This window comes from Curcuma longa, chromosome 15 (assembly GCF_044706935.1).
Source record: "Curcuma longa cultivar G26 ecotype Majalengka, Jawa Barat chromosome 15, ITB_CL_G26_1.1, whole genome shotgun sequence".
NCBI lineage: Eukaryota > Viridiplantae > Streptophyta > Magnoliopsida > Zingiberales > Zingiberaceae > Curcuma > Curcuma longa.
The window spans coordinates 4,749,620-4,777,041 of NC_133875.1; the positions used below are offsets into that span (position 1 = coordinate 4,749,620).

General features: G+C 39.1%; 5 protein-coding genes across 7 annotated transcripts; 3 read left to right on the plus strand and 2 right to left on the minus strand.

Moving 5' to 3' along the window:
* The first annotated feature begins 432 nt into the window (after positions 1-432).
* On the plus strand, positions 433-3,828 carry LOC141846336 (translocase of chloroplast 90, chloroplastic-like). The gene is given in 4 exon segments (XM_074734354.1): positions 433-470; positions 472-545; positions 1,238-2,611; positions 2,614-3,828. Coding segments are annotated over 4 exon segments (2,325 nt in total). The 3' UTR covers positions 3,453-3,828.
* A 134-nt stretch (positions 3,829-3,962) lies between these two features.
* Positions 3,963-16,972, minus strand: LOC141846080 (flowering time control protein FCA-like). Its single transcript, XM_074734061.1, has 18 exons — positions 16,537-16,972; positions 15,840-15,910; positions 15,508-15,586; positions 10,321-10,403; positions 10,184-10,235; positions 9,368-9,435; positions 8,736-8,802; positions 8,576-8,655; positions 8,444-8,508; positions 8,289-8,351; positions 7,236-7,395; positions 7,083-7,157; positions 6,424-6,990; positions 6,004-6,174; positions 5,705-5,929; positions 5,572-5,607; positions 4,740-4,785; positions 3,963-4,145 (listed from the first exon to the last, which is right to left on the minus strand). Exons 1-18 carry the CDS (start codon positions 16,970-16,972, stop codon positions 4,138-4,140), a joined length of 2,352 nt encoding a protein of 783 aa, XP_074590162.1. The 3' UTR covers positions 3,963-4,137.
* Positions 16,973-18,023: 1,051 nt separating this feature from the next.
* On the plus strand, positions 18,024-20,011 carry LOC141846116 (ESCRT-related protein CHMP1B-like). 2 transcript variants are annotated; one of them, XM_074734105.1, is made up of 3 exons: positions 18,024-18,736; positions 19,690-19,715; positions 19,828-20,011. In XM_074734105.1, exon 1 carries the CDS (start codon positions 18,123-18,125, stop codon positions 18,732-18,734), a length of 612 nt encoding a protein of 203 aa, XP_074590206.1. In that variant the 5' UTR covers positions 18,024-18,122; the 3' UTR covers positions 18,735-18,736; positions 19,690-19,715; positions 19,828-20,011. The 2 variants fall into 2 exon arrangements, with proteins under 2 accessions (XP_074590206.1, XP_074590205.1); XM_074734104.1 differs by lacking the exon at positions 19,690-19,715 and having other exon boundaries at positions 19,828-19,984.
* A 108-nt stretch (positions 20,012-20,119) lies between these two features.
* LOC141846115 (protein KINASE OF THE OUTER CHLOROPLAST MEMBRANE 1) lies at positions 20,120-24,318 on the minus strand. 2 transcript variants are annotated; one of them, XM_074734103.1, is made up of 5 exons: positions 24,142-24,318; positions 22,455-22,861; positions 22,250-22,341; positions 21,694-22,167; positions 20,120-21,240 (listed from the first exon to the last, which is right to left on the minus strand). In XM_074734103.1, exons 2-5 carry the CDS (start codon positions 22,821-22,823, stop codon positions 20,286-20,288), a joined length of 1,890 nt encoding a protein of 629 aa, XP_074590204.1. In that variant the 5' UTR covers positions 22,824-22,861; positions 24,142-24,318; the 3' UTR covers positions 20,120-20,285. The 2 variants fall into 2 exon arrangements, with proteins under 2 accessions (XP_074590204.1, XP_074590203.1); XM_074734102.1 differs by lacking the exon at positions 24,142-24,318 and having other exon boundaries at positions 22,455-22,877.
* Positions 24,319-26,314: 1,996 nt separating this feature from the next.
* On the plus strand, positions 26,315-27,241 carry LOC141846190 (syntaxin-124-like). Its single transcript, XM_074734190.1, has one exon. The coding sequence runs from the start codon at positions 26,315-26,317 to the stop codon at positions 27,239-27,241; it is 927 nt and encodes a 308-aa protein (XP_074590291.1).
* The last annotated feature ends 181 nt before the right edge of the window (positions 27,242-27,422 follow it).

The following is a 27,422-nucleotide window of genomic DNA, read 5'->3' on the forward strand; positions in this document are numbered from 1 at the left end:
AGTTAGATGAGTTAATTCGAATAGAATGAAGGTAAAAGGAGTAAAATGCGACCAAAAAAATTGTAGTTAATACAATAAAAAAGGTCTAATTGATTTGAATGTTACTAATGATATAACCTTCATAGAGCTCAATAGAGGGGTAATATGCTTGTAGCTGATTCCAAATAGCTGAGACAAACATACAATGGTTATGCTGTTTTGATAAAATAAATTGTCTTCATGCTTAGTCTTATCTATGTATATGGAAAGAAGGAAAACCAAAGGAAAGTCATGACAAATGACCAAGCAAGTAAATAATCTCTAATATCAATTTTTTTTAAAAAGTTAGAACCTCTCTTTTTGCTCCAATGTTCAGTATGCTAAGTGATATTCTCATTTATTTATTCTGTAAATCTCTTATACTAATTGCGCCGATTTCCATTTGCATAAAAGATGTTGGATTTTAGGAGGTGCGTCTCCAGCCAACTTGTATAATAAATTTCTATCTGCAAGGCCTTTCAGATTCTCTGATGATGACATAACAAATGAAGAAGCCAGCAGCCGAGGTACTCTTACTTTGAATATCAATGAAAATTGCAAGTTGTTTTTCCTTCTCATACGAATTTCTATCTTTGGTGTTGCACATCCTGATATATTTCACCAATTGGGTTTGTGCCTGTGAGGACTTTTGACTTGTATGCATGCCAGTTTACTGCGTCAATTTGGGTTTGTGCCTATGAGGGATTGCAATGTTTTTTCTTGTAGATCTTGCATGAATGAATTTGTATGGGATGCAACTACATGTTTTTTTTTGCTTATTAATCACATTTTGGTAACATTTGCAACGTTTTTCTTGTAGATAGCATGATTTAATATAGATGGTTAGACAACCTTTTCAAAATTTATTTTGCATCTTCAGCTATCATGTAATGAGGTGGAACTTAGACAAGGTCAGGACCAACCTGGAGCATACTATGTTTACTTTTCACCAAAGCCACTGACACTTTCTCGGTTTTAGTCGCAGGCAAAACTATGTAAACTATGACAATAAAGTTTTTTTGGATACACAATCTGTCTAGTTTAATCACCAAGTGCATCTTAATTGAATATAATGTTGCTTGTAAAGTTGATTCCTTACTGTGGTTCTCTCATTTCCCAATGTTGTTATCCTTTATCTTCAAAGAAAATTTTAGCCATGCCTGCAACCCAACAACATTGTACTTAAATTTTATACATATATATTTTTGTTTGGATGCAGACGACTCAGGAAATAAGGCCGGGATGTCATCAGCTAGTGATTCTCAATCCAACCATATTCCAATAACTGAAATTCCAGCTAGCCAACATCTTGTTACTGCTGAGACTTCTCATACAGGGCAAGTGTACAATAACCCGAATGCCGATCCATTAACTAAAGTTGAGGAACTTCTGTTCAAGTTCTTGCGCATTGTCCTTCGAATAGGAATGACACCGGAAAACCTTATAGTGTCACAAGTTCTATACAGATTGCAACTTGCTTGCCTGATTCGAGCTGGTGATTCGGATGTCAAGAGGCATGTTTTTAAGGTTAATAAATCCTGGGTAGCTGCAGCAGAACTGGAAGCAGCTGGTAGGCCTGATCTGAATTTCTCACTCAAAATTCTTGTTCTGGGGAAAACAGGTGTAGGTAAAAGTTCAACCATAAACTCTATTCTCGGGCAACAAATGTTAGCTACCAATGCATTCCAACCCGCTACGGATCGTATTCAGGAAATTGTTGGGGCTGTCAAAGGCATCAATGTTACAGTAATCGACACACCTGGTCTTTCCGCGTCTTGCGGTAACATGCATCAGAACAGAAAATTGCTGCTTTCCATCAAAAGGTTCATTAAGAAATCCCAACCAGATGTCGTGTTGTATGCCGAACGGCTTGATGTCATCGACAGGGGATATAGTGGTTACCCACTACTTAAGCTCATAACCGATATCTTTGGTTCTTCAATCTGGTTTAACACAATTCTGGTCATGACACATTCCTCATCACATCCCCCTGAAGGATCTGAGGGCTTCCCTGTCGCTTATGATGCTTTTGTGCATAACTGCACAAAGATCCTTCAGCATTATATACGTCGGGTTGTTTCAAATGCACAATTCGAAACTCCCGTTGCGCTGGTAGAAAACCATCCGATGTGCAGAACTAATACTCAAGGTGAGAAGGTTCTACCAAATGGTCAGGTGTGGTTATCTCAGTTATTGCTGTTATGTGCTGCAACCAAGGTCTTGGCAGATGCTAACCTGCTACTAAAGTTTCAGGACAGCTTTCAACTAACGCCTAATGGCAGTCGGTCGCCTTCGTTGCCTCATCTCCTCTCGTCTATACTTCGTCACCATTCTTTAGCTACTGCTGATGGCATTGATGATGATGATACAGATGATATTTTGGACAATGATGAGGATGAATATGATAACCTGCCTCCGATTCGTATATTAACAAAAGCAGAGTTCCAAAAACTATCCAAAGTCCAGAGAAATGCGTACCTTGATGAGTTAGATTACTGGGAAACCTTGTATCTAAAGAAGCAATGGAAGGAAGAACGTAGACGGCGAAGAGAAATAATGCTTCACCATAATAATCAGTCAGCAAACCATGATGCCATGATCAAGAGGTTATGCAAGTGTCAGATATGGCTATCCCAGTAACTTTTGATGCTGATTACCCGGTCCACAGATTCCGCTGTGTATTAGGTCATGATCAGTTGCTCGTGACACCGGTTTTAGATTCACACGGATGGGATCATGATGTTGGGTTCGATGGAATCAATTTGGAGAGTTCTCAAGAGTTAAGAAGAAACCTCCAAGCATCACTTGTGGCACAAATGAGAAAGGATAAAGAAGATTTCCGCATTCAATCCGAATGCACGGCCACTTATACTGATCCAAAATGCTACTCTCTGCGTACAGAAGTCGATCTCCAAACTGCTGCCGAGGATTTGGTTTGTAGTGTTCATGGTAATGCCAAGTTCCATAACTTTCAGTGTAACACTACTGGAGGTGGTCTTTCTGTGACAAAGTATGGGAGTATGTATTTCATCGGAGGCAAGCTAGAGGATTCACTTTCGATCGGAAGAAGATGTAAAGTAGTTGTGAATGCTGGACAAATCCGAGGTTGCAGCCAAGTGGCTTCTGGTGGCAGTATCCAAGCTACCTTAAGGGGAAAAAACTACCCAATCAGAGATGATAAAGGGACTCTCGCCGCCACCATCCTTTCCTTTGACAACGATATGGTTCTCGGCGGAAGCATTCAGACTGATTTCAGGGCTACCCGCACCATAAAGATGTCGATCAATGCCAACCTGAACAGCAGAGGGTTAGGTCAAATTAGCATCAAGACTACAACCTCAGAACATGTTGAGATAGTGCTAGTTGCAATCTTTTCACTAGTCAAAGCTCTGTTTCAGAGAAAAAGAACTGCTTCAGTCGATACTGAAGAATAGTTTAGGTTGTTGATTTGTAAGAAGAGAAGGAACACTGTGTCTCTTATTGTCAATATAGCATGAACCCTCTCAATTCAATGTACTGAGGAGGATTAGCAACTTGTAGTGGTGAAGTATGCAAACAAGGGCTAAAAGTTTTCTGGTGCCAAATAAAATCTCATACTGAGCAGGATTAGCCCTTCAGGTTTTATGGGTCCAATCAAGTGGATCATGGTTGGGCGGGCAAGTTGATTACAAATCAGTCGAGCTAGTTAACTTGGGTCGATCAATCAGATCATGCCGACCAACTTAGTGGAGAGTGTCAGTTCATGAGGTCGAGCAGGCAGTCCTAATGGGTAGAGTGAAATAGTTGATCAGATCAGGCCAACAGTGGTGTCGAGTGAAATGTAATAGTAATGAGTCGGTCTGTGTTATCGAGATGTGAGAGCAAAGAGCATCACCAACTATCAACATAGACGATCTAACACCTTATGAGAAACGAAAGTTTACTCGAAAAAGGGATATAAATACAACACTACTTACTTTTACAAAATGCTAATAGTGGTACAGGGCAGAGGCTGAGGAGAAATATAGGCATTAAACAGCAAGAACAGCCATTTGAGAGCCAGCTGATAATGGTTACATGTTCAGGAACACTCGATCTGAAGCCTTTTAAAGCTCTTTTATACTCGGCCTCATGGTTGGATCAAGTACCTAAAAGAACTCAAACATCAAAATCAGTACATAAGCTAAAAAATAGAACCATGAACAAAAAACCATCAACTTGAATTGAGTCCATATATGACACATGGAGTACTAAGAATTTCTTAATTGCATGGAATAAATATCATCACATCAACAGGAAAACTAATTGGGATAAGCTACAGATATTAAACTCTTAGTTGTGATAAATTCTACTTTGTCTTCCTCTTTGGTCATTCCACTCTCATAACTTTGGAATCATTGAAAAACGGAGCCATTGTTAATGTGATACCAAACAATAATTCCAGGACCATCATAAATTATTAGTTGAACTTGAACTGGTAATAGGATGAATTACTAGTAGTTGGAATGCTTAGTAGTTAATGTCACAACAGCTCTATGGGCAAGCACATGAACTAATCTAGAAAAACCAAAATATATCTCAAAGAACACATCTCAGAGTAGTGAATGGAACCAAAAAATATTGTTGGTTGACTAATATCTACTGAGAAGACTAAAAATAACATTCATCATTATACCAAGAAAAATTTGTAGAGATATGTTAACAGTAGAGTTGTATAATGTAAGAATGAGAATTTTAAGAACCTGTAGGTTTGTTTTTTGAAGTCCAATCTTGTGCCGGTGAAATCCCCTACACAAAAATAAGAGATGCTAATGCACAATAGTAATTGGAATATAATAATGCAAAGAAATGGCATGGGAAGCACTAATCCAAACATGTTGGAATTTAGAAGGATCCATCACAAAACCAGCAGTTTTCAGTTGTCCATAACTCATGTCCTAAAAAAGAATAGTTGGTTAGGTAAGCCAGAGTACAATCTCCCCATTTATTACAATAAGAATCAGCAACCATTACTAAGAAAATACTCTCAGTAATAATCTATTTTTTAAAAAATAATAATAATAAAATTGAAGTTCATTTTTCTTATGCAGTTGATTGGGCACCCTTTAATCTCATCACAGCAAAGAACACTGAAAATAAATAGAGGCAGTCGGACATGCTAGCTAGGCCAGGAAGAAAGAGTACTTTATCTATGGCAGCAACTCATAGGATATCATACTATAATAATAGACCTCTGTCCTGTAAATCATTATGCTTTATAGAATAACCATCTACTAAGGATGACAATTGTGATCATTTTTTCTTTCAAGCAAGAGGATAATATATAGATAGAAGATGGTTTCTGAATTTGCACAATGAGAAGTATATTTGTCATTTTGTTGTCAATAATTTTCAAAAAAAAAAAAAAACCCCACTAAATGTGAAATGTTGTTGCTTTTTAAGATTCTAATATATATTTCAGAACATTTGCACAATATGGGTTGCAAAGATGGAAGAAAATTAGTAAAAGCATTGAGATAAAAAATTTTCTATTTATAAGTATCTCAATAAAATTTGCTATGCTGTGGAACTTACTTGCATATGTGGTTGGACTCCACCAGAAGTTTGATACTGAACAGAAAAAAGTGAAGTCAAATATTGGGAGGAAGGTTGTAGGATACAGTAAAAAATGTTCACTAACAATGGGTTGAAGAAGTTGCAATTGCACCTGTTGCCTCAGCATTTGAGGTTGTACTTGTTGAGCTGGCAAAACTTGCTGGGTTGGTTGAACTTGTGCATGGGATTTGGGATCAGCTTGTGATGGAAGCAGCTGGAAAGAAAGTTTTTGTTGCTGCTGCTGCTGTTGCTGTCGTTGTTGTTGCTGCTGCAACAGAAGCAACTTCTGCTGTTGTTGCTGTTGCTCAAATAGCATCAATTCTTCAGGCTTCTCCCACTGTCACAGTAATAGTTTGGTTATTTGCAGTTAACTTGGAATTCAAATATATTATTAGGTTGCCTGAATAATACCTTACTCTCTTGAGTAACATTATTATAGTAATACTTAAATCCATCTGGAGATGTATGCTCTGACCAATTGCAAGTTATAGGAACTGTAGGTGAAGCATTTACTGCAACTGGAAGAGTTGACACAGCTGTGCTAGGAGGAATTGATGTTGATTGTGATCCACCCCATGCAGACTGGACAATAAATGTTTTAAACTTAAGCATATATGTAACATTTGTAGTATAACACAGGAATGGAGATAGATATAACAAATGCACACACTTTTTAAGTTGTAATTATAGTATAACACAGGAATGAAGAAAGACGTAACAGATGTAACAAACCTTTTAAATCAGTTTGGACACTTCGATTTCACAAAAGACCTCATACACTTCTAGGAGGAAAGGAAGTCTAAGTACACAATCCATCGATGGTTATTTTACCTGCAATTTAGAGGCCTCAGTTACTTGCTGCTGCTGTTGCATTTGTTGAAGCTGGTGTTGCAATTGAAAAATTGCTTGTTGAGATGATTGGAAGCTAGATTGTAAAGCTTGTGCCTGTTGTTGGAGCAACATTTGGGGTACTTGTGATGGAAACTGTTGAATAGGTTGCTGAAGCATTTGAGGTGTAACATTCGATGCAGGAAACTGTGAAAGATTAGCAGTAGTGGGCATTGCTTGTGCTTGTAGGCTTAAAGGAGCTTGCAGGACCATAGAAGAGGCTTTTTGTGGATGTAAAGGATATGAGGATGCTTGCCCACTCAATCCAGGTAACTGCTGTGATGGTATGTTCTGGTTTGAGGATAAGCTACCGGATTGAGGAAGTTGAAGCTGTTCAAGATGCTGTGGAGGTCTGTGCAAATTAAGCAAATGTGTGTGGGAAGCAGGCCCTTGCTGGGACTGCAGCTTGAGAGGCAATGGGAAGTTTTGTGGGTGTATCATTGGCTTCTGCAATGGTGATATTTGCTGGGCACCAAATGAAGGGGCTGCTGCCATTGAAGGATTGAATCCCTATAAGTTGCAGTGCTTGTATTAAATTCAAAATGCTGAAGTTATTAGTGAATTGTATTATAATAGTCGACTGGAATCACAATAATAAATACCTGCTGTGATGGTGGCACTGAAAGACTTGAGACTGGCCCAGTATTCGAAACAGCAGTTGGTCCATAAATGCCAGGCTAGACAACAAGACATATTTCATAAGGGAGAGAAGAAAAAAAAACAACAATACCAAGCTCGAAGATTTCAATACTAACATCTGAAGTTGTTGCAATGGGGCCACCTTTGACTTGCAAGGTAGCTCCAGATCCATGTGGATTAGACTGAGAAGCTGGACCGAAGGAATCAACACTTGGTGACTGCCAAGAATCAGCTGTTTTACTCCCATTTCTTGGTTCATCCAGATTAGCTGTTGGCCTGAAACCAAAAGTGGATGGAATTAGCAGCTTACAAACAATATAAAATGTCATGGTGAAATATTGAAAGGTGTGGAATTTTCAATAAACATGCAACTGAGTAGAAATCTGCTTGCTTTTTTAAAATCAGATTTACACAGGGTTATAGTTTGGAACAATACATATTTCTACAGTTGGCAAAATGTTATAAAAGAAGACACTAATCGCCAAGTTATGTTCACATACTTTAAAAAAAAAAAACAGCTCTGAAGAAAAAATAAGTAATCCACAGCTAAGCCTTGTGCAATGATAGCTAGTAATGTTAACAAATTGCAAAAAAGAAAACCTGCAGTACTATTTCGATGTATTTCAACTCAGTATTAGAAGAATCTTTACATGCATGCATCCTGTAATAGAAATCTTGTCACAGTCCTATTTTCACTAAGTTGTTAGTGAGCAGTGTGATATATCATCAGGTTATGCACACACATATCTACATACAGCATACATATAAGTAACTTGCAGTGCTTCTAAGAAATATTACTCTTCTGGACCATCCTTATGCAGTTTTGCTTCCGAAACAAGTAGAGCAAAACCTATAGGATGAAACTAATTTACATTCTTCAAAGAGTCTAAGACTAATTCATTTAGTAGATTACTTATACATTTTGTTATAACACCATAGATATTATGTGATATGCAGATGCTCAATCACATGTCGTTCTCGTAAGCTTTTTAAACCCATGAAATTTTGTATGTTGTTCAACATATGAAGTCAAAACAAACATGCTAGCATCTGCAATTCTTGAGGAAAAAAATAACCACCAAAACATGGGAATCATCCACAAGTCAACATTACACTTTATTTTTAACTGAAAATTTAAACATAACATTTTCATATGCAGTCCGTCATACCTGATAACTAATGCTGCATCAGATCGAGGACTAAGACCAGGTCCACCAAATGCAGGTCCATTCCTGAAATTAACCAAGTGCACTAAATTAATGTGAAGGAAAAGGTAAGTTTATAGGCAGAAGTTAGTCCTCTAAGATTAAACAGAAGTGAAAACCTCTGGTCCACAGTCCTAGGCCGCTTAGGATCAGCAAATCGAACAACCAAGGGTTGATCACATCCCTAATGGCCAAGAAAAGAAAAGCTCATCACTATGCTTAGCAAATAAAGCACCTAAAGGAAAAATTACCCTCATCACAAAAGTTCCATTAAGAGCATTCAAAGCTGCAGCTGCCATCTCTCTATTTGAGAATTTAACAAAGCCACAACCTTCATATTGAAAATATATTACAACCAAGAAATAATATACAGCCAAAAAAAAAAAAATCCACAAATGTGTGTAGACATACCACGATTTTGATTTAATGCATCTCTCATTATGTAGACATCTTCAACTCGTCCATATGGAGAAAAAATCTGTCAAATATTTGCCAAACAGACTTCAATAAAAAATACAAACATATTAAACAACCCCATTGATTTGGAAAAGTAGTGTATTCCAAAATTCATATGTTTTATTTAGTTTGTTTTCCAATTTGGTATAAGATTGGAAAGGTCATCTCAATACAAAGTGCCATATTCAATTGATTCACTTCCAATTGCAAAAACTCCATGCTATTAGGAAAGAAATCAATTTATTGATATTCTTAGCATTCCCCCTTCTCGTGTGGTTCCGTTCTTGTGTGGATGGCAGATTAGATTTGGCTGGATTTGACTGTCCCAAGCCCAATAATGTTTTAGTTGTGGGGTATATATTAGGAATTAGGATTCAAACACAAAGAATCATGTTATATTTGATAGGATAATAACTTATCCCCAAAGTTCCATCTATTAGAATGAGATTGGTCTATACATTTATATTCTCAAAAGAAAATAAAAGATAAAAAATTGGTTTTCTAGTTCTCATATTGGTCTATAAAAGTTTAATGGTGTCATTAAAAATATGAAAGATACCAGATTACAGAAAGCTATACAAGCTTACATCCTCAATTTCCTTTGCAGTGGCTTGCTTGTTCAGCGATGCAACAAATAATTTGTCATCAGCAGCACCTAAGCATTATATTGGTGCATGAAATATAAAATCAGAATATGCAGAAAAAGAACTTTAAGATTTAACGAACAGGTGCACATATGACTTTAGGTGCTAGCAAAAAGACTACACTTATCACCCTACCATAGATCACCCACAACAAACAATTCTCCACAAGTCAAGCTTAATAAGTTAAAAGCATAATAGCCATTTCCATCCAATAACCATATGCAAGGATCTAAGCCAAGAAGAGTAATTATAGAGTGAATTTTAATTCATTTATCATGGTATAACTTGTTAGAAAATCTTCAGATGCAATGCATGTTCCAGCGCTTTCAGTATGAAAAGCAGCATCTAAAGTAACACAAAGTGACCAACGCAAAGAAGTGTGAAAAAATTGTTATGCTAGATTCATTGAAATAATAAGTGGCGTGCAATAATTTGAAGATTTGAACACCAAAAATAGAAAGTTATGCTACTTGCTCAGGTACAGCATTAGAGATTGCATTTATAATGATATGAAGGCAAGTCAAGCCTTCTTAATTATGCATGACCAGAAGAGTTTGGCTGCAAGGTAGCCTAGCACATTGTTTGCCTATCAATTTAATCAACTGAAAACAGAAATATGAGACAAATGTAATATGCAATATTAAAATACATCAGACAAAATATAACATTCCAAGCAATAAAAAAGCAATAGATGTCCATTTCTCAAGAAGTAGAAAACAAAGATTAATCTTGATACTAGTGATGGCAGGTAAGTAATACCAGGATGATTTCTGTCTCCATCGGCATATCTTACCTGAATAGGTCCTGTTCCCTGAGAAAATCAATCAAAGTCAAGACACAAAGTATGTGATGAAAAAAATCAGTAAACATACACTAACAGTGGAAAAAATACTCACTCCAGGTAAAGTATACCGATTATGTAAAGCCCTGATGGCTCTATCGGCCTCATCGGAAGTTGCATATTTAACAAAACAACATCCTGCATAAAAAAGTTTAGTCAAGCTGAAATACGAAATTACTTTATGGACATCATAAATGCAAGACATGCATGGCAGACATAACCAAAACAAAGAATATATTTAATGATCATAAAAGGTAAACAAAAAACAAATGTTGAAGGAGACTAAACGGTTCAGTCTTTTTGTATGTTAGAAAAGGTAACAAAATGTTTTCTCAACTTTCCAAACAAGTAGTAAAGGAGGCTCATGATACCCAACAGACTTCACACAAATGAATGGAATGATAACTAATTCACAATACTGTTAAAATGAGAAACAGACAAGGAAGTTCAGATTATTAATAAGAAAGCTTCTTGAGTGAGATGTCATCTTGCTCATTGAACTGAGAAAGTTTTGACAGTAAACAAGGTCCTCATTGCTTTCTTTGACAACATCAGATATAGGTGGAGAAAAGTACCCAAATAAAGCAAAGATTAATAGTAAATCAAAACAAAACACTAACTTGAAAGAACAGAAGCAATAATACTTGACAAGAGATGAGATAAAAAATCTAACATTAGTAAGAAAAAATAAACCAGGAAAAATATCTCTAATAACATACTAACTTGAATGAACAAAAGAAAGAATAATGCTTGACAAAAGATAAGATAACAGAATCTAACATAAGTAAGAAATAATTAACCCAGAACAATATATCAGACTCTAATGCATGAATAAAATTTGTGGATAATACCATGATGTCTAACTCTCACATATATACTTAAATTCAGCAGAAAATAAGTGATATAGAGAGTAAAAAACTCTAACTTAAGGAATAGTTAACTGGGAACAATATCTCATACACTAAATGTTAATTCAGAGAATTAGACTCCTGAATTCCAATATACTTCCAGACCTACCTTAGATTGAACAAAATTTGTAGATGAGACCCGAATGTCTATAACTTTCACAGATATACTTAAATTCTGCTAATATGTGATATATTCCTGGTATTTTCACAAAAGAATCAGTTGCAACTAGATGAGGTATCGGATCATCCAGAATCCTCGACGGCCAACAAACATGTAACAAATCAATCAAATGGATAACAAATTAAAAACCATATTAAACAACACGACTGATCACCACAGTGTACCTAATAATAACCTTCCATTACATGTATGGGAGCAGGAGCATAGCAACTTCTCTTTGTCAAGCAATATGTTATTCCCATTTCCCATATATCCCAACGTAATTCCTAAATGCCAATAGAATCACATGCATACACTGGCCATGAAGCAAGGCCAAGCAACAGAAGGGCAAAAATATTAGAAATCTCAGCAGTCTGATTAACTGACACAGGTCTGTCACAAACAACTTGTACAATGTTTCTTGTCTAAGAATGTCCTCTGTACAAACTATATTTAAAAGGCCCCATTGAATTATAGTGTAGAACCTTGAGAGGACAACAAAATAATGCACTAACATCCATTTAGCAAGATGCTTGCTCGAGAGAAGTCTCTAAACAATGTAAATAATAGTAACAAAATCCAGCAAAGATGAATGTGGCGTGCATCAAGTTGCAGAACTTAATGCTATACAATTGTATGATCTATTAATGCACTAACATCCATTTAGCAAGATTCTTGCTCAAGAGAAGTCTCTAAACAATGTAAATAATAGTAACAAAATCCAGCAAAACATGGAGGTGGTGTGCGTCAAGTTCTAGAATTTAATGCCATACAATTGTATGATCTTTTTTTCATGCGTACTCAGAACATATAGGAAAAATTACACTACTGATCCAAATCAGAGAGCAGACAATTTAAGTGTTCCGCTTATTGAACAAGGTCTATAGTCGATCCATACCCTAGATGTATAAGGTGCCCTCGAGGTGATCTCGTAGTTCTTATGGGCTGGAGACGATAGGGTTCCTTTCCATCGACAGATTCGTGCATCAAGGTATTTACAAGGGCCAACCTAATCATCTTCAAAGTATTCCAGATGAGGGTAGCTGAAATATCCAGTTGACACCCAAACAAAAAATGCATATTTTTAGTTGATCCTCAATATTTGAGGAATTTCTATTAGCAGAGCAAATGGAACTGAAGGAAAAGCCTCTGGCAGCCACTTGGTGCCATGGGGAATGACAATAGTGTCCCTCTTAACCAAAGTGTTTTATATTTTGCATTAAATTTTCTTGAGTTGTGTGTTTACATACTCCATTTGTCAACCTCTTTCACTGTCCATGACTGATCCAGCTTAGCACACCACTATCTCACCAACCTCTTACCATGTTCCTTCGTCTGTCTGCTCTTCATCAGCCATCCACAATGCCTCTGGACATCCAGGGTGGGCCTTATCCTAACATGAACTGATTGTTAGCCAGGTTGTTGCACCTCCACTTATAAATAAGATAGATGTTCACAAACTTAGATCATCACTTATCAAGTATGGTTCTCCACAGACAGAGCACAAAGAAGGTCAATAGTATCATAGACTATAACGGTCTTAGAAAAACAAAGAACCAAGCTCAAAAGCACCCAATTGCAAATACATGCAGGTTTCAATTGGGAGAAATGAGATCAAATAGACATCTGACTAGAATAAAAATAACACATTTTAGGTTTGAGATTCAAGAAGCTCAAACGTGTAGCTAGAAAAGCTTACCGACATAGTTTCCCAAAGTTCCCTCAGATAATTACTGTAGAATTTCAATGATTTAATGGAAATAAAAATGAATTTAAAATCATCTCAACTTTTCTCATGAAGAATTAACCAGAGACGATGATAACGTGATGTTAGCTACTTGGCTGAAAATATAGTTACCAAATCCACATTACAGCACAAATAGAACAAGTTGAGCATGTAGTGGGAATCTGGCACCACATAAATAACCATGCTGCCATAAAATGGTATAAGACTATCAAGTTAGAGAAATAGCAAATTTTCAATAACTGATTCAACAGAGCCATCCCAGAGTCATGAATGTTTACTCCACAATAGCAAGCGTGCATCTTTCCCAATTGTAAAATAGCAAACACATAGATGAATCAGATAATAAAATGATTTTAGAGAAAAAAGGAAATTATAAGTGTTGTCACTAGAGAATGATAAGCCTTCATGGTTTTGTTCTTGGGCTCTTCCCAAAAGGCCTCAAAATGGAAAAAAATAGTTTCTTGCAGATCTTAGAAAAATGGAAATTATAAGTGTTGTCAATAGAGAAGTAGAAAAGGAAGGACCAAACAGAAAAAACGTCAACAAAGAGAGAATCACTATCATCCCACAATGACTATAGAATTTTAGTTAAACAATTGAACACAGAGTGCATAACATTATATGTGCAGCATCAACCACCATTTGCCACGGTAACAAACTAAGACAAGAAATAGGATGACAAATGGCAAACAGACATTCAATTTAATTTAATAATATCTCTCAGCAAAATATACATGGACTATGGCAAATTAATTTGTATGATGCAATCACCCCACTGATGCCAAATGGAGATTTGAAATGCCATAATACACGTGTATGTGTGTATGGTATGCGAACAAAGAGCAACTTCAGAATCAATATGCAGAAACATAGTGTTATATATCCCATGCTTATAACTTATCAGTGATAACCATCAATTCCACAAACTATATCAAGAGAATACTGTAAAGGAAATGGGATGTTGACCATATACTAGAAAGAGAAGCAAATGAAGCAGACAGATAAAAGCAGTAAAGAGGAAACACAGTACAGGAAATAGCTGATTTTGGCAATTTCAAGTTGTACACAGCAAAAATGTGCCCCATTACCATGATAGCATGCATGTAGTGATGATATAGCAGAGTTTGGCATAAAAAAAAATTCTGGCATCAGAGTTCTCAAACTGACACAGGATATGCAAAGCACAGATAATATGATGCTAAAATTCAAGATAAAGTCTGAGCAATAGTGCACAAGGATTATCAATGAACTGCATTGCAACCATGTATATTGAAATATTATAATAGAATGGCACCGTGTAAGCAACTGTGCAGCCATATTATCAGCACATTAAAAAAAAGGACACATCAAAGTCAAATTCACAGCTTGATTACGCAAACAGAGAGATAACCACAAGCCAAAGTTCATTGGATCTCTTTTCCTTGTGAACTATGTGGCATGCATTTAAGAATCCATCAATAACTTTGTATTTAAGAATCCATCATAGCCATATGCTCCACAGATTTTGGATTTAAGAACCTTAATAACATTTAGCACCACCACAGCCAATCTCAGAAATTATTTTAAAAAAGATCCACTTACATTAGAGGAAGAATAAGAAACACCAGAACAAATCTAACCATCTATCAACGGACAACATCAATAATTCACTTTTTATCATAACTTTTCACATCCACCAATGGAGCGAAGGCAAAAAAACCATCACATCACACCTTAGGGTCAATCCTTGACATTAACTTAAGCCAATCATTTTCTTGTTCATGCTATTAATCAGAGAACAAGAAAAGGGACTTCTTGCAACACTAGGGGAATGGTTTCAGTTTTCACATAACAGTGCACAACCACGCCAAGAACAACTATAATCAATCAATGATACCGAAAGACCATAATGAGTTGGATCAAATATCATCTGGACATATCCATCCAATGACATAAAGTGCACAAAGAAGCTTAGAAGACCATTCAAACATGAACAAAATTATTCCAGGTTTGACAATAATCAATATGTTTCTTAGCATATTTTTAAAGCATGCATAGGATGCATAATCACATCAGACTGTAATTTAGAATACAACAATGGCAGAGAACCAAAGACTGGCATCATCTCAAAATTAAATAAACCTACAACCAATGACTTGCATATTGCAGCTCATGAAACACACTGCTTCATCAGGGTACCAACTGATACTGCAGTGTCAGTACTTGACAGCAAAACTCAAGAGTCAATAAACCATTGATGATCTTGGTATTTCCTTCATCTTGATGTAGAAAATAACAAAATTGAAACCATCCAAAAGAGGATAATAATTGGCAACTGTTCCAAAACCAAATGATAGGAGAGACGGCCAGATTGTTCTCTGCTTACTCTCAGGAACCTGGGAAAGACAATTGATCAAAAATATAAAGGCAAAAGAAATATGAACACACCTTGTTGCTCGCCCGTTTTTCTATCCTTGATAAAGGCTACTTCAATGACATCTCCATGCTCCTCAAACAAGGGACGAATCAAAGAAAAAAAATGTACATACACAAATGAAAATACTGAAACCATATTTACACAAAATATATTGAACTTGCAAACCAGAAAGTATGTTTAAGAACATGTAATAGCTTAATGTAAATTATAAACATCATCTACTATCACATGGAAGACCCAAAGAGAAATGGATAATGTGATCGAGGAAAAAATGATATGGAACTTTGCATATATGAACGACGGAGGGAAACCCAACCAGTAAATAAAAGCAATAGTGACTTACATCTAATTCAGTTGCTGTCCTTGGAACTGCTCCAATAAAAAGCTTTGCAATTTTATTTCCACCAGCGCGTTCTACATAATATTTATAAAAAAAATTACAATGACCACCTTTAGCATTCAGAGATCAAACCACCTTCAGTTTTAAATTCAACCAATGACAGTTTGCATATTCGAGTGAACATATCAAGCTACCCTGACAAGGCGACCAGCCTAACAGGTTTTGTAGGTGGGCTGATTATACTTTATAATAGGATAATGAAGGTGCTGCTTCAGCACCACATGGAGTACAAGACAACCCTCGCCGTATTAAGAATTAAAGGAGCTTCTCCATGTATTAAAAGGTTACAACAATACGAAGCATGACAATCTATCTGCGTAATGTAGCCATGATCCCGTCATAATTTTCCCACTCTCGTTCCTATAATTTTAAGAAAACCAGAAGCCAAACGTTCAACTTTTAGAGGTCCAAGGTCAGGTACCGTCCCCATAAGTCAAAGTCAATTAACTCCAGAGATAGAGAGAGGCAAACTCCAATGGACAAACAAGCATAATAGTCAAATAGAGCTGCAACAGGCCAACAAGGCCCAACTAAGGAAACACTACTAAAATACTGAAACAAACATTTTTTACGAACCCTAACTCGGCAACATCAAGCACAAAGTGACGCGCAAACGAGCAAAATTAAGATTTTGAGCTACCTGGAGAACCTCCTCGACCGTAGAACCCGCGTCTGGGGCCACCCACGGGCGGCGACGGACCGAACTCCCCAGGATCTCCGTCACGGAAACCGGAAGTGGGAGCCGGCGGCGGGAAGTCCTGCGGTGCACGGTAGGGGTGGAATCGGCCTCCAGAGCTACTATTTCCTCCGAATATATCTTCACCCCCGCCTCCATGGCCGCCCCTGGGGTAGCGCGGTTGCCGCTCGGTGGTGCTGTCGGAGGACCAGCGAGAAGACACCCGCCGGCTGCTACCATCGCCGAAGCGGTCCCCAGGACGGTCGTCGAAGCGGTCTCCGCGGTGCCTTTCCATGGATACGACTAGGGTTTGCACCTCTTTGACGACGACGACGGCGACGGCGACGACGACTACTTCCACAGCGGGGAAAGATTCGAAGAGATCGAACCGCCTTTCCATATGCCCGGCGAGCACATGGTTTATATAGTGACACTCTCATCCTTAACTGCCTGATTTAAGAGCTAATGGCCCCTTAACCACCTTATTAGGGGCTTAAGCTAAGTGCAGTTATGGTGATAACTAATTCAGACGAATTTAACGGTCAAAAGTTTATTGTGACTAATAATATGGTTATTATTATAATTTAGGTAAAATTATTTATCTAATAAATGAATTTTATATTATTGTTTATTATAAATCTATATATAATATTCTTTATATCGGGTTTGCTATGCTGCGCGACAAACTCGTGCGCGACCCGTGACCCATTGCCGTTGCCGCCGCCCTCGCCGCGCCGTCTACCCACCGCCGGCCCTCGCCTCGGGCGTGATCGACGTGCAACTTGGTGCTTCGGTCGAATTCCGACCGAATAGTGACCGGAATCCGATGTAATTTGTTTGGAAAATGCCGCCCCCACTGTGCACCACTGTCGACAACGATCGGGCCGGATTCTGGCCGAATACATCGGTCCTTCCTCGGTCGGTCTCCGGCGATTCGATCGATTCCGGATTTTAACCGAATCGAAATCCAACCCGATCGCTGTCGACAGTGGCACGCGCCGTTTCCGACCAAATCGCGATTTGATTCCGACCAAATCGCAGTCAGAGACCGACGAAGGCATGCCGGTCCTTCCTCAGTCGGTCTCCGATCGCAATTTGGTTGGAAACGATGCGCGCGCACTGCCGACCCTGTTTTACCGAATTCCACCGGATTCCGGCCACTATCCGGCGAGGCGGTGATCGGCGATGGTCGGACGGCGCGGCGACAACAGCGGCAGCGACAGCAGCGATGAATCGCGGTGTCACGTACAGGTCGTGGATTCCTCGTCGCGCAACATAACATTCCTCTTCTTTATATATTTAAATTAAACAATGATTAAATATTAGACCTCTGTATAATACATCTATATATATATATATATATACAGGCCCAATTAAATACATTAGGCCCACGAATAGACGAATATAAAGCCCTTAAAATATTTTTCCCATTTTATAATGAGAAAGAAAAAATATTCCATCGCATTTCGGCATCTTCCGTTCGATCCACTTTTTCAACTCCCACGTCGACGGAACCCTAACCTCAATCCCGTTCCTCCTCCGTCGACGCCATGGGGAGCTCAGGGAAGCTGATGAACCAGATCATGGAGCTGAAGTTCACGTCCAAGAGCCTGCAGCGGCAGGCGCGCAAGTGCGAAAAAGAGGAGAAGTCGGAGAAGCTCAAGGTGAAGAAGGCGATCGAGAAGGGAAACATGGACGGAGCCCGGATTTACGCTGAGAACGCCATACGGAAGAGGAACGAGCAGATGAACTATCTCCGCCTCGCCTCCCGCCTCGACGCCGTCGTCGCCCGCCTCGATACCCAGGCCAAGATGCAGGTGATCGGGAAGTCCATGGGTTCCATCGTCAAGTCCCTTGAGTCTTCTCTCGCCTCCGGAAACCTGCAGAAGATGTCTGAGACGATGGATCAATTCGAGCGCCAGTTTGTCAACATGGAGGTCCAGGCGGAGTTCATGGAAGGCGCCATGGCCGGATCGACCAGCCTCTCCACGCCGGAGGGCGAGGTTAATAGCCTGATGCAGCAAGTTGCTGATGACTACGGTCTGGAGGTTTCAGTTGGGCTGCCACAGGCTGCGGCGCATGCCATTCCGGCGAAGGAAAATGAGAAGGTGAACGAGGACGATCTCTCCAGACGCCTCGCAGACCTCAAGGCGAGGGGCTAAAGGTAAACATCTTTCCTTTACTATTCTGGTTTCTCTTACTTCGTGGTTGCAGCAAATATCAACACAAAGTGACAAAAAGGGGGATTTCCTGATGCCCATACTGTTTCAACATTTCTATTACTCGATGAAAAACTTCCATTGATCTTTAGGCCTTTGGCCACTGAATGATTGATATCTAAACCTGGAGAACATTTCAACCACCATCTCTTTCTTTCTTTCTTTCTTTTTGCTTTTCTTACCAAGTAGTCTATAAATTATATTGATTGAACTTATGCGCAACTACAAAAACAACCCGTGTTAGTGCCAACTATTAGCTTCGATTCAACTTATATATGCTATGCTTATAGTTATAGCATATAATTATGGATGCCATTAGGTTTTTTAACACTAAACTGACTAATCATTTTTTAAGAATTGTTTTGTTATGTTGAGCCATTACATTGAATAATTAAACTGCAATTCTAATTTTATGACCCAAGTTTACAAATCATGTTCTGGTTCTAGGTGGGAAAGTGAGTTTGACAACTTTGAAAATGGCACATTGTTTTGATGTTTTTTATGTAAGATTAACGTATAGGATGTTGTGTTATATGAAGGTTCTTGTAAGAATACTAATTGAATAAGGGAACATTTCATTCAAAATACTGATATGTTGTGTCTCTGAATGAGCACCACACCTGTTCAAACAGCCTCTAGTATTAGGAAACTTATCGTGGAATTTGGAGGGGGGATCCACTGAAAGATTCATTGAAGTCTTTGCTAAACATGACTTTGTCTCGTAATTTTCGTTTGATATCGCAGCTTAGCATCGTTTGCATAGATCTTTTCATTATCAATCGACTAGAATGAGAATACATTATGTACCTTGCTTGAAGTTGCTTCTTGTTTACCAATCACATATCATCTAAATCCAACCTCTCTTTGATACATTCCTTCAAAATAATGACTTGTGCAGATTCTCGTCCAAACCAACAAAAAGAGGTATCTTGTTCATAGCTATAAATCCCTATTTGTTTTGTTTCTCAAGAAGAGATGAGAATCTGAGTTGTAAGTTTTTTCCACCCTTATTAATTTCTTCAAATTCAATTTTCAGGCTCTGATACTACATGGTGAAGACTTAATAATTTGCAAGATGCTGGTGAACTACTTGTAATAAGCTTATTCGTAAATATCATTACACTGTGATATGACTTCATCACTATCCAAACTCGAAGATTTGTAATATATTTCATGATTGTGAGCTTCATTTACTTGCAGCAGTCATAACTGCAAAATTAGTGGTGTGTTTGAGCTTCTATACTGCTTGATGAATTTACCATCTGTTTGGCTTGCCTGAAGGTTAGCACTTGAAAAGCTTATTACTGCAAGTTAAGGGCATTGAGATCTGCTATATAAAAAGAGATGCATGATAGTCACCAAGAAATGTACAAGCAATTAGAGTTTAAACCAGCATTAGATGAAAGTAATCTATGAACTGTATTTATATACATTTATTTAAGTCTTCCCTAGTCGACTGACAAGTTGAGCCTGAAGAAGTTGGATTGTTCTTCCTTATCGAGTAGCATGAGCTCCGTCTCCAAAGAATATATTTGAGACTAAAGGAGGAACCCATGCCGGATTAGCACCATTAGGCTCCTCTATCGGCTGTTGGTTCTCGACTTGCCCTGATAGATCAACAAATGTACTGGTCTTCTTCTTCTGCGAGTTGCCGGTGCTCTTTATGACGACTGCCCCCAGTTTCAGCGCAGCCAACAACCCAAATGTGATAACGAACGGCCGGACGGCCCAATGAAAGTCTTCGAGATGCCGATATTTCTTCACTAGCCCCTCGCATTTCTTGAAGCTTACTACTTCCACTTCTGAAGGATCAGCAAGGTAGCTGTTAGCTTCTCCGAAGCTAAACCTGCCTGGGAATTTAACCACTAGGCATCCGTTCGGGCGGATCTCCGATACCCTACCAGTTGCCCATTCTGCTCCAGGAATGCGCGGCCACTCGAACCTCGGTGCGGAGATGCTTGATTTCACTTTCAGAAATTGGCCAATACAGTATGATTCGGCAATTTGAAGTTCTGAATAATGACCGTTCCAAAGAGTTTCTATACCGATGAAACCGACATGTACCTCTCCGTCACGCTCTATGCTATGAAGGATGCCCACCGGCGAGCACTTCTTGTTCTCATTACTTGTGCGTACCCAATCGCCAACGACAAAGCCATAGGTCACCCGCTCTACAGCAGAAGTGTGCACTCTCAAAGGATTGTGAAGTCCATGAACCCGAACAAGAATGTAGCCATCACTATGTTCCTCACTTTCCTTCCCAACAACGATACCCTCGGGGATCTCCATGCTCTCCGACTTGCACGAGTTCCTTGGCTTCCGAGAGCGGACAGTATCACCAACCTGAAGTTGGTCCTTCAGGAGTGCCCAACTGGTGAAACTAACACGACTTATTTTTTCAGCAATCTGATAGCCAACTTCGCTTTCGCTATAAACTTCATCTGCGAAACTGAAAAACATTCACAAAAGTAGAGGTTACTTACATATACACTACTCACATTGCGAGTGAAAAAGTTCTACTGAAGAAAAAAAAAATCTAAACTCAGGCCGCGAAAATTCCCTCCTCAGTCATTATATACATAATATGATGAACTCAGCTTTGTGATTGCAAATTGTAGCCGGAGATGAAGTCAGATTAAATTTGCATGAACCAAATCAAACTAACCCTAGATTCAAACCTAGCATCACCAAGATAGGGGATTGCTTTCATGTGCATAAGTGCCAACACCTTTTATTAGCAAGATCTACTACTGCACTAGCTAATTGGACTGGCTTCCATGTGACCGATATCGGAAATGCTAGAGAAAACATACCTATTTGAACTTCTAGTGTCTCTTAGATAAAAAAGGGAAGAAGAAGAAGAAACAACAACAGAGTGGAATCAAATACTCGCGGAGAATACCTTTCAAATACGCGGAGAATATCTTTCACCAAAGGACGATCTCTGAAATCATATTCGAAGCATCCATGAAGAATACCTTCCAATTCTGGAGGTAACCCACTTGGAATTTTTGGCTTTTCTTTCCTTCGTACCACTAGTTGGTAGATTTCATCAGGAGACCTACTGCACCAAGGTTGTACACCACTTAGCATCTCCACGATGCTACACCCAAGTCCCCATGAATCAGTTTCAAATGAGATCGGACCGTTGATGCTCGGCTCCCATTGCTCAGGAGCCATGTAGTTTGGAGTACCAAGTCTCTGAATTAGGTCTGAAGATGGTAATGAAAGTCCATACATTCCGTGTGGAATCCCAAAATCTCCGATCACGGCCTGATCATTCTTGTCAAGAAGGAAATTGCAAGGCTTAAGATTGAGTAGCAGAATCCCATTTCCATGAAGTTTCAGGATGCCTCGAGCCAAATCAACAATATACCTGTAATTTTGAACCAATGAAAGGAACTCCCAAGCTTAAATTCATTAAGAGAAAAATACTCTTTCCAAAATATGTAAGCAACCTTTTGACATCTGATAGTGAAATTCTTCCGCCTTTTTGACGAGCCATCTTGTCACCAATTGATCCCTCATAATATTTCATGATAATGCAAACCTGTGATCATAAAACATGTTGCCGGTGATTTAACGATAGCTACAAAAAACTACTGAAGTTCACAGTTCAAACACTTCCATATGCAAATTTGAATCTAAAAATCTATGACTTACTCTTCCATTTTGAATTGTAACACCTTCAAGATGGCAGACATTATCTATCCCTTGACACTTTGTGTACAGTTCCTCAAACTTGGCCAAACAGGTCGGTATCTGATCGTCCTTGATAGGATATAGCATTTTCACTGCAACTTCATGATAATGATCATAATCATTACTGCGTTGGTGCTGAGTAGCTATCCAAACATCACCATATGGACCACGCCCTATCCTATGCTTAAGTTTTACGACATTTGGATCAATCCATATGTTATTCTGAGCTCTCATAGATATATCTACAGGCCGTAGCTCATATTGATCTCTTTCGAGTAGCATGTACTCAGATGATTCAGAAGGTTCTGATGAAGCAGCTAGTCCAGACATTTTCTTATCCAAATAAACCAAAAATAAATATTTTCGACCTGACCACATGACCATATATTTCAGAGAAATCCTCAAATAAATGCAAAATGTAAAACATGTAACAACAAGCCTATCTAACAATAATCATGAATAACTGAAAGTTTGCACTATTGCATCCCAAAGTACAATAATTGTAAAATTTTAATCACTAGAAACTACTGATTAGGAAGAGAGAATCATTAACATTGCAGAACTATAGATAGAACTTGAATGAAGAGCTCAATGTGTGTTCAGAATAATACGTGCAGTTCCAAAGACACTTAAATCTAGAACAGTCAGTAACAGAAGCTCGACCGTTTGGAAAACACTGTTGAATGGGCTGTTAGAATACAAATTGAATAAAGAAGAGCGGTAAAATTTTAAGTCTTTACCTGGTCAGCACAACCAAAAAGTTTTATAGGTGATATAAGCAACAATAGGGCATTAGGTGATACACCATCTCAGTCAATGCCAGAAAGATATCCAATTGTTAACTAGTAAAAGAAAACATATAATGCAAGCAATAAGATCATATTCAGCATGTTATGTGCAGGATGACTAATCAAACATGCTATGAGTATCCAAAGGAATAAACCGTAATGGGCGAGACCCTGTTTCGTTGACTCTTCCAAAATCAGCTCATGTCAATGTTAACAAAATACAGAATATTGATACAGCATGCAAATTTTATGCTTATGGTCTGGCCTCATATAAGCATAAAATCACACAATTTCTAATTTAATAATTTCTTTGAAGTAGATGCAAAGAGACATGGTTGTTTGTCTTGACTACACCAACAAACACCGAAATATCGAGATCCACAAACATAAGAAGGGGAATTTTATTGGAATTCCATCCTGTGCTTTGACACCACTTCCATCCTTCGCCTTGAAAGGAAATGCCTAGATAATATTTAATCAAGATATCAATTCCTAATCAAAGTTCACCATACTACTGGCCAATAGTAGTCAAAGTTTGTCCTTGCAACAACCAACAAAACTAAGAAAACCGTTTTGAACACAACAATTTCCTAACACATGGTAACTTGATATCAATGGGCAACCTTTTCCAAATCAAACTAACACTGATTGTCCACTAAACTCTACACAAGAAATATGAGATAAGGGGGGATACGAACCCTATCAAAATCAGAACTTTAGGTCAAAAGTAAATCAATCCACTAAATAAAACTCCTTCCATCGAAAAGAAGAACTTCAAATCACAAGAACAACATATTGATGCATCCAACTCAAGGGCAAAAAAAACGAAATTTTACAGATACCTGCACCAATTGTCTTACCTGAAGATTCCCAAAAGCCCTACCAAGTGATGTCGACGAATTGATAAAAGAAAATAGATTATATGACAAATAGCAGGACGATTCAAAAAGGAGAACAAGGAGAATCGGCCAACTATAGCCGATCGCGGAAGAGAAGAGGAGAGGAGAGGATTTGGGAGAATCCAAGACGAAGTCTTGCAGGAGAAGGCAGAGAGAGAAGTAGCATTTCGAGGACAACTGCAACTCCAATATAAAGGCGAGGTGGAGAAAGCACAGAGCATCCCTTGTTCCAGATCTTATCCGAACAAGATTGTACCGTTGCCACTTACAATTCATATTTTGAGGGCCACGATTTCGATCGATGTGATCCGTCACTTAGAGATGCTAAAATGAACGGTCTGAGATTGAGTTGTACGAAAGTACAGAAAAGCACGATAATTTACGGATCTTATACATGGGTGCAGATTAAATTACACGCACTTGCAATATTACTCTGATAGTTACCAATCTTTTGATTGGATGAAATTGTGACCTGTTAAATTCAGCAAGGAGGTGAATGTTGAGTAAGGGACTAAATGATTGTTTTTGGATTTCATTGGATCTTTTGCGGGAGGAGGATTTTGTAGGAATTCATTCCTCTTTGGATTTTGTTTTTAGTGTAATTATTATGGCTACAAAATAAATAAAATAAAAAATTGTTAATTTGAAGAGTAATTTATTAATCAACATATTTAAGGAGAATAATTTTTAAAATTCATTTACAAATAAAACAAAAAAATTGCATACATATGAGTTTCCTTAAAGAGAAAGAATTCTATTTTGTATTGTTTTCCCTTTTACAAAGCAACTAAAATAAATAAATATTTATTCGTTTGATGATGTAGCATCTCACATTCACAATGCTTATAGCAACAAAAAAAAAAAAGGCAATTAGCAAATCTGAAGAAAAAAAATATTTTTTGAACTTGAAAAAAAGGGGAGATTTGCCAAGTCAAAACTTGTTTACAAAGACTTTCTCTACAAGACTTTTCAACATTTCTGAAAAATGTTTTCATTTTTTTTTGCCATGATAAGAATGCTTTAAATAAACTTCAAAAATTATTATTTGTCACCTCATAATTCAAATTTTACTATATTTGTGCTGAGGTATGCTTTCTAGACTAATTCTTGAATTGTCCTCTTAATAATTCAAATTTTCAATGCATCTACCATGTAAAAGGCTGTTACGCTAAAGAAAAAATACTCGTAATTTATCTCCTTCTTTTGGAAAAAGGTGAAATTCACCACCTTAGCGGCCCCACGACCATTTGTGATGAGGTAAATCGAGATTCACCACCTTAGCGGCCCCACGACCATTTGTGAGGAGGTAAATCGAGAAACTGTAATTAATCACGACGCATGAGGATATTGTCTGATTTTACCAATTCGAACCCTTGCCCTCTTCTGCAAATCTACTACGTCGTAATCAACTCAGCTATGTTTCGGAGACAATTTCAACGTATATGAATATGTCCTAGAGAAGCAGGTAAGGTGATGATTTCATCTTTTGCCCCTAATATAATATCAATTTATGAATTTTGATTAAGTAGACTTTTGAGTGAATTGGATTAGAAAATTAAAAATATTAGTTTTTAAAAATCTCTTCTTTGTGTTTTTCAAAGTCAAGTGGCTAAAAGTGACTATTATTAGATTAGCATTGGGCCAATTTAAAATTTTCCAAATAATTATATATTTAAGATCGTATTTTGAGTAATTAATTCGCTTTAAGAGTCTCCATTAAGTAAACGAGAAAATATGTTGAAATTCCAAGGTCCATTTTGTAATATGTTGAAGTCCCAAGGGGCGGTCCATAAACCTGAAAGCGCACCACTTAAACCGACCGTCAGTTGGGTTCCACGGGACGATCCAACCGAAGATTCACCAAATCCAACCGCGAGATTTTAGATTTCCCCGAGAGGATCACGCCCACCAACGGACGCAGTCAAACGACAATTTTGGCAATCTTTCTATTTTCGGATGGTTGCTTTTTTTGGAGAATCGAGGCATTCTCTTCCTCTGTTTCAATTCCTCACCTGAATTCTTCTTCTCCGATCGGGGCCTCTCATGCCATTGATCTCTCCGGTCGCTCTTTTGTTCCAATCCATTGTCGGCCGGCCGGCCGGATTAAGTCGACGTCGGAGCTAATTGAGCGAAGATGAACGACCTTCTGTCGACGACGTCCTTCAAGAAGTACACGAATCTGCGGGAGCAGGTGCAGATGGACCAGGTGGAAGCGGGCATGGAGTCGGCGGAGGCGGCCGCCAACCTGGCGTCGTTCTTCGAGGAGGCGGAGGGCGTCAAGAAGGACCTGCGTGGCCTGGAGGCGCTGTACCGGCGGCTGCAGGAGGCGAACGAGGAGAGCAAGACGGCGCACAGCGCGAAGGCCATGAAGGAGGTGCGCGCGCGGATGGACGCGGACACCGGGCAAGTGCTCCGGGCGGCGAAGGCGGTGAAAGCGAAGCTGGAGGCGCTGGAGAAGTCGAACGCGCAGCAGCGGCTGGTGCCCGGCTGCGGGCCGGGGTCCTCCGCCGACCGGACGCGGACGTCGGTGGTCGTCGGGCTCGGCTCCAAGCTCAAGGACCTGATGGACAGCTTCCAGGGCCTGCGCGCCCGCATCGCGGCGGAGTACAAGGAAACCGTGGGGCGGCGGTACTTCACCGTGACGGGGCAGCAGCCCGACGAGGAGACGGTGGAGAACCTCATCTCCTCCGGCGCGAGCGAGACGTTCCTGCAGAAGGCGATCCAGGAGCAGGGCCGCGGGCAGGTGATGGACACCATCTCGGAGATCCAGGAGCGGCACGACGCCGTCAAGGACATCGAGCGCAGCCTGCTCGACCTGCACCAGGTCTTCCTCGACATGGCGGCGCTGGTGGAGGCGCAGGGCCACCAGCTCAACGACATCGAGAGCCACGTCGCCCACGCCAGCTCCTTCGTCCGGAGGGGCACGGTGGAGCTCGAGACCGCCAGGGAATACCAAAAGAGCTCCCGCAAGTGGGTCTGCATCGGCATCCTCGCCGCCGCCGTCCTCGTCACCATCCTCTTGCTCCCTCTTCTCCCTACCCTGCTAACCCTGCTTAGATAGATCCATAGACACGATTATTTCATGTATATTTAACTCAATTTTGGGCAAATGATCATGATCTATACAATTAAAATCATTTGACATTGTAAACTAAATATTCATATATTTTAACTAACAGATGTGCTATGTGCTCTGCTGCGCGACTCCTCATCTGCGACACTCACGATCCACTGCAGTTGCC

Coding starts and splice junctions, on each gene's coding strand:
- LOC141846080 (XM_074734061.1), bottom strand. CDS start 16,972: ATGGAAAGGCGGTTCGATCTCTTCGAATCTTTCCCCGCTGTGGAAGTA. Junction 8,656..8,735: donor TGCATTAAATCAAAATCGTG/GTATGTCTACAC, acceptor TTCAATATGAAG/GTTGTGGCTTTGTTAAATTC. Junction 5,608..5,704: donor CTCAAATGCTGAGGCAACAG/GTGCAATTGCAA, acceptor TTTTCTGTTCAG/TATCAAACTTCTGGTGGAGT.
- LOC141846116 (XM_074734105.1), top strand. CDS start 18,123: ATGGGGAGCTCAGGGAAGCTGATGAACCAGATCATGGAGCTGAAGTTC.
- LOC141846115 (XM_074734102.1), bottom strand. CDS start 22,877: ATGGTCATGTGGTCAGGTCGAAAATATTTATTTTTGGTTTATTTGGAT. Junction 22,168..22,249: donor TCACTATCAGATGTCAAAAG/GTTGCTTACATA, acceptor TCAAAATTACAG/GTATATTGTTGATTTGGCTC. Junction 21,241..21,693: donor ATTCTCCGCGTATTTGAAAG/GTATTCTCCGCG, acceptor AATGTTTTTCAG/TTTCGCAGATGAAGTTTATA.
- LOC141846190 (XM_074734190.1), top strand. CDS start 26,315: ATGAACGACCTTCTGTCGACGACGTCCTTCAAGAAGTACACGAATCTG.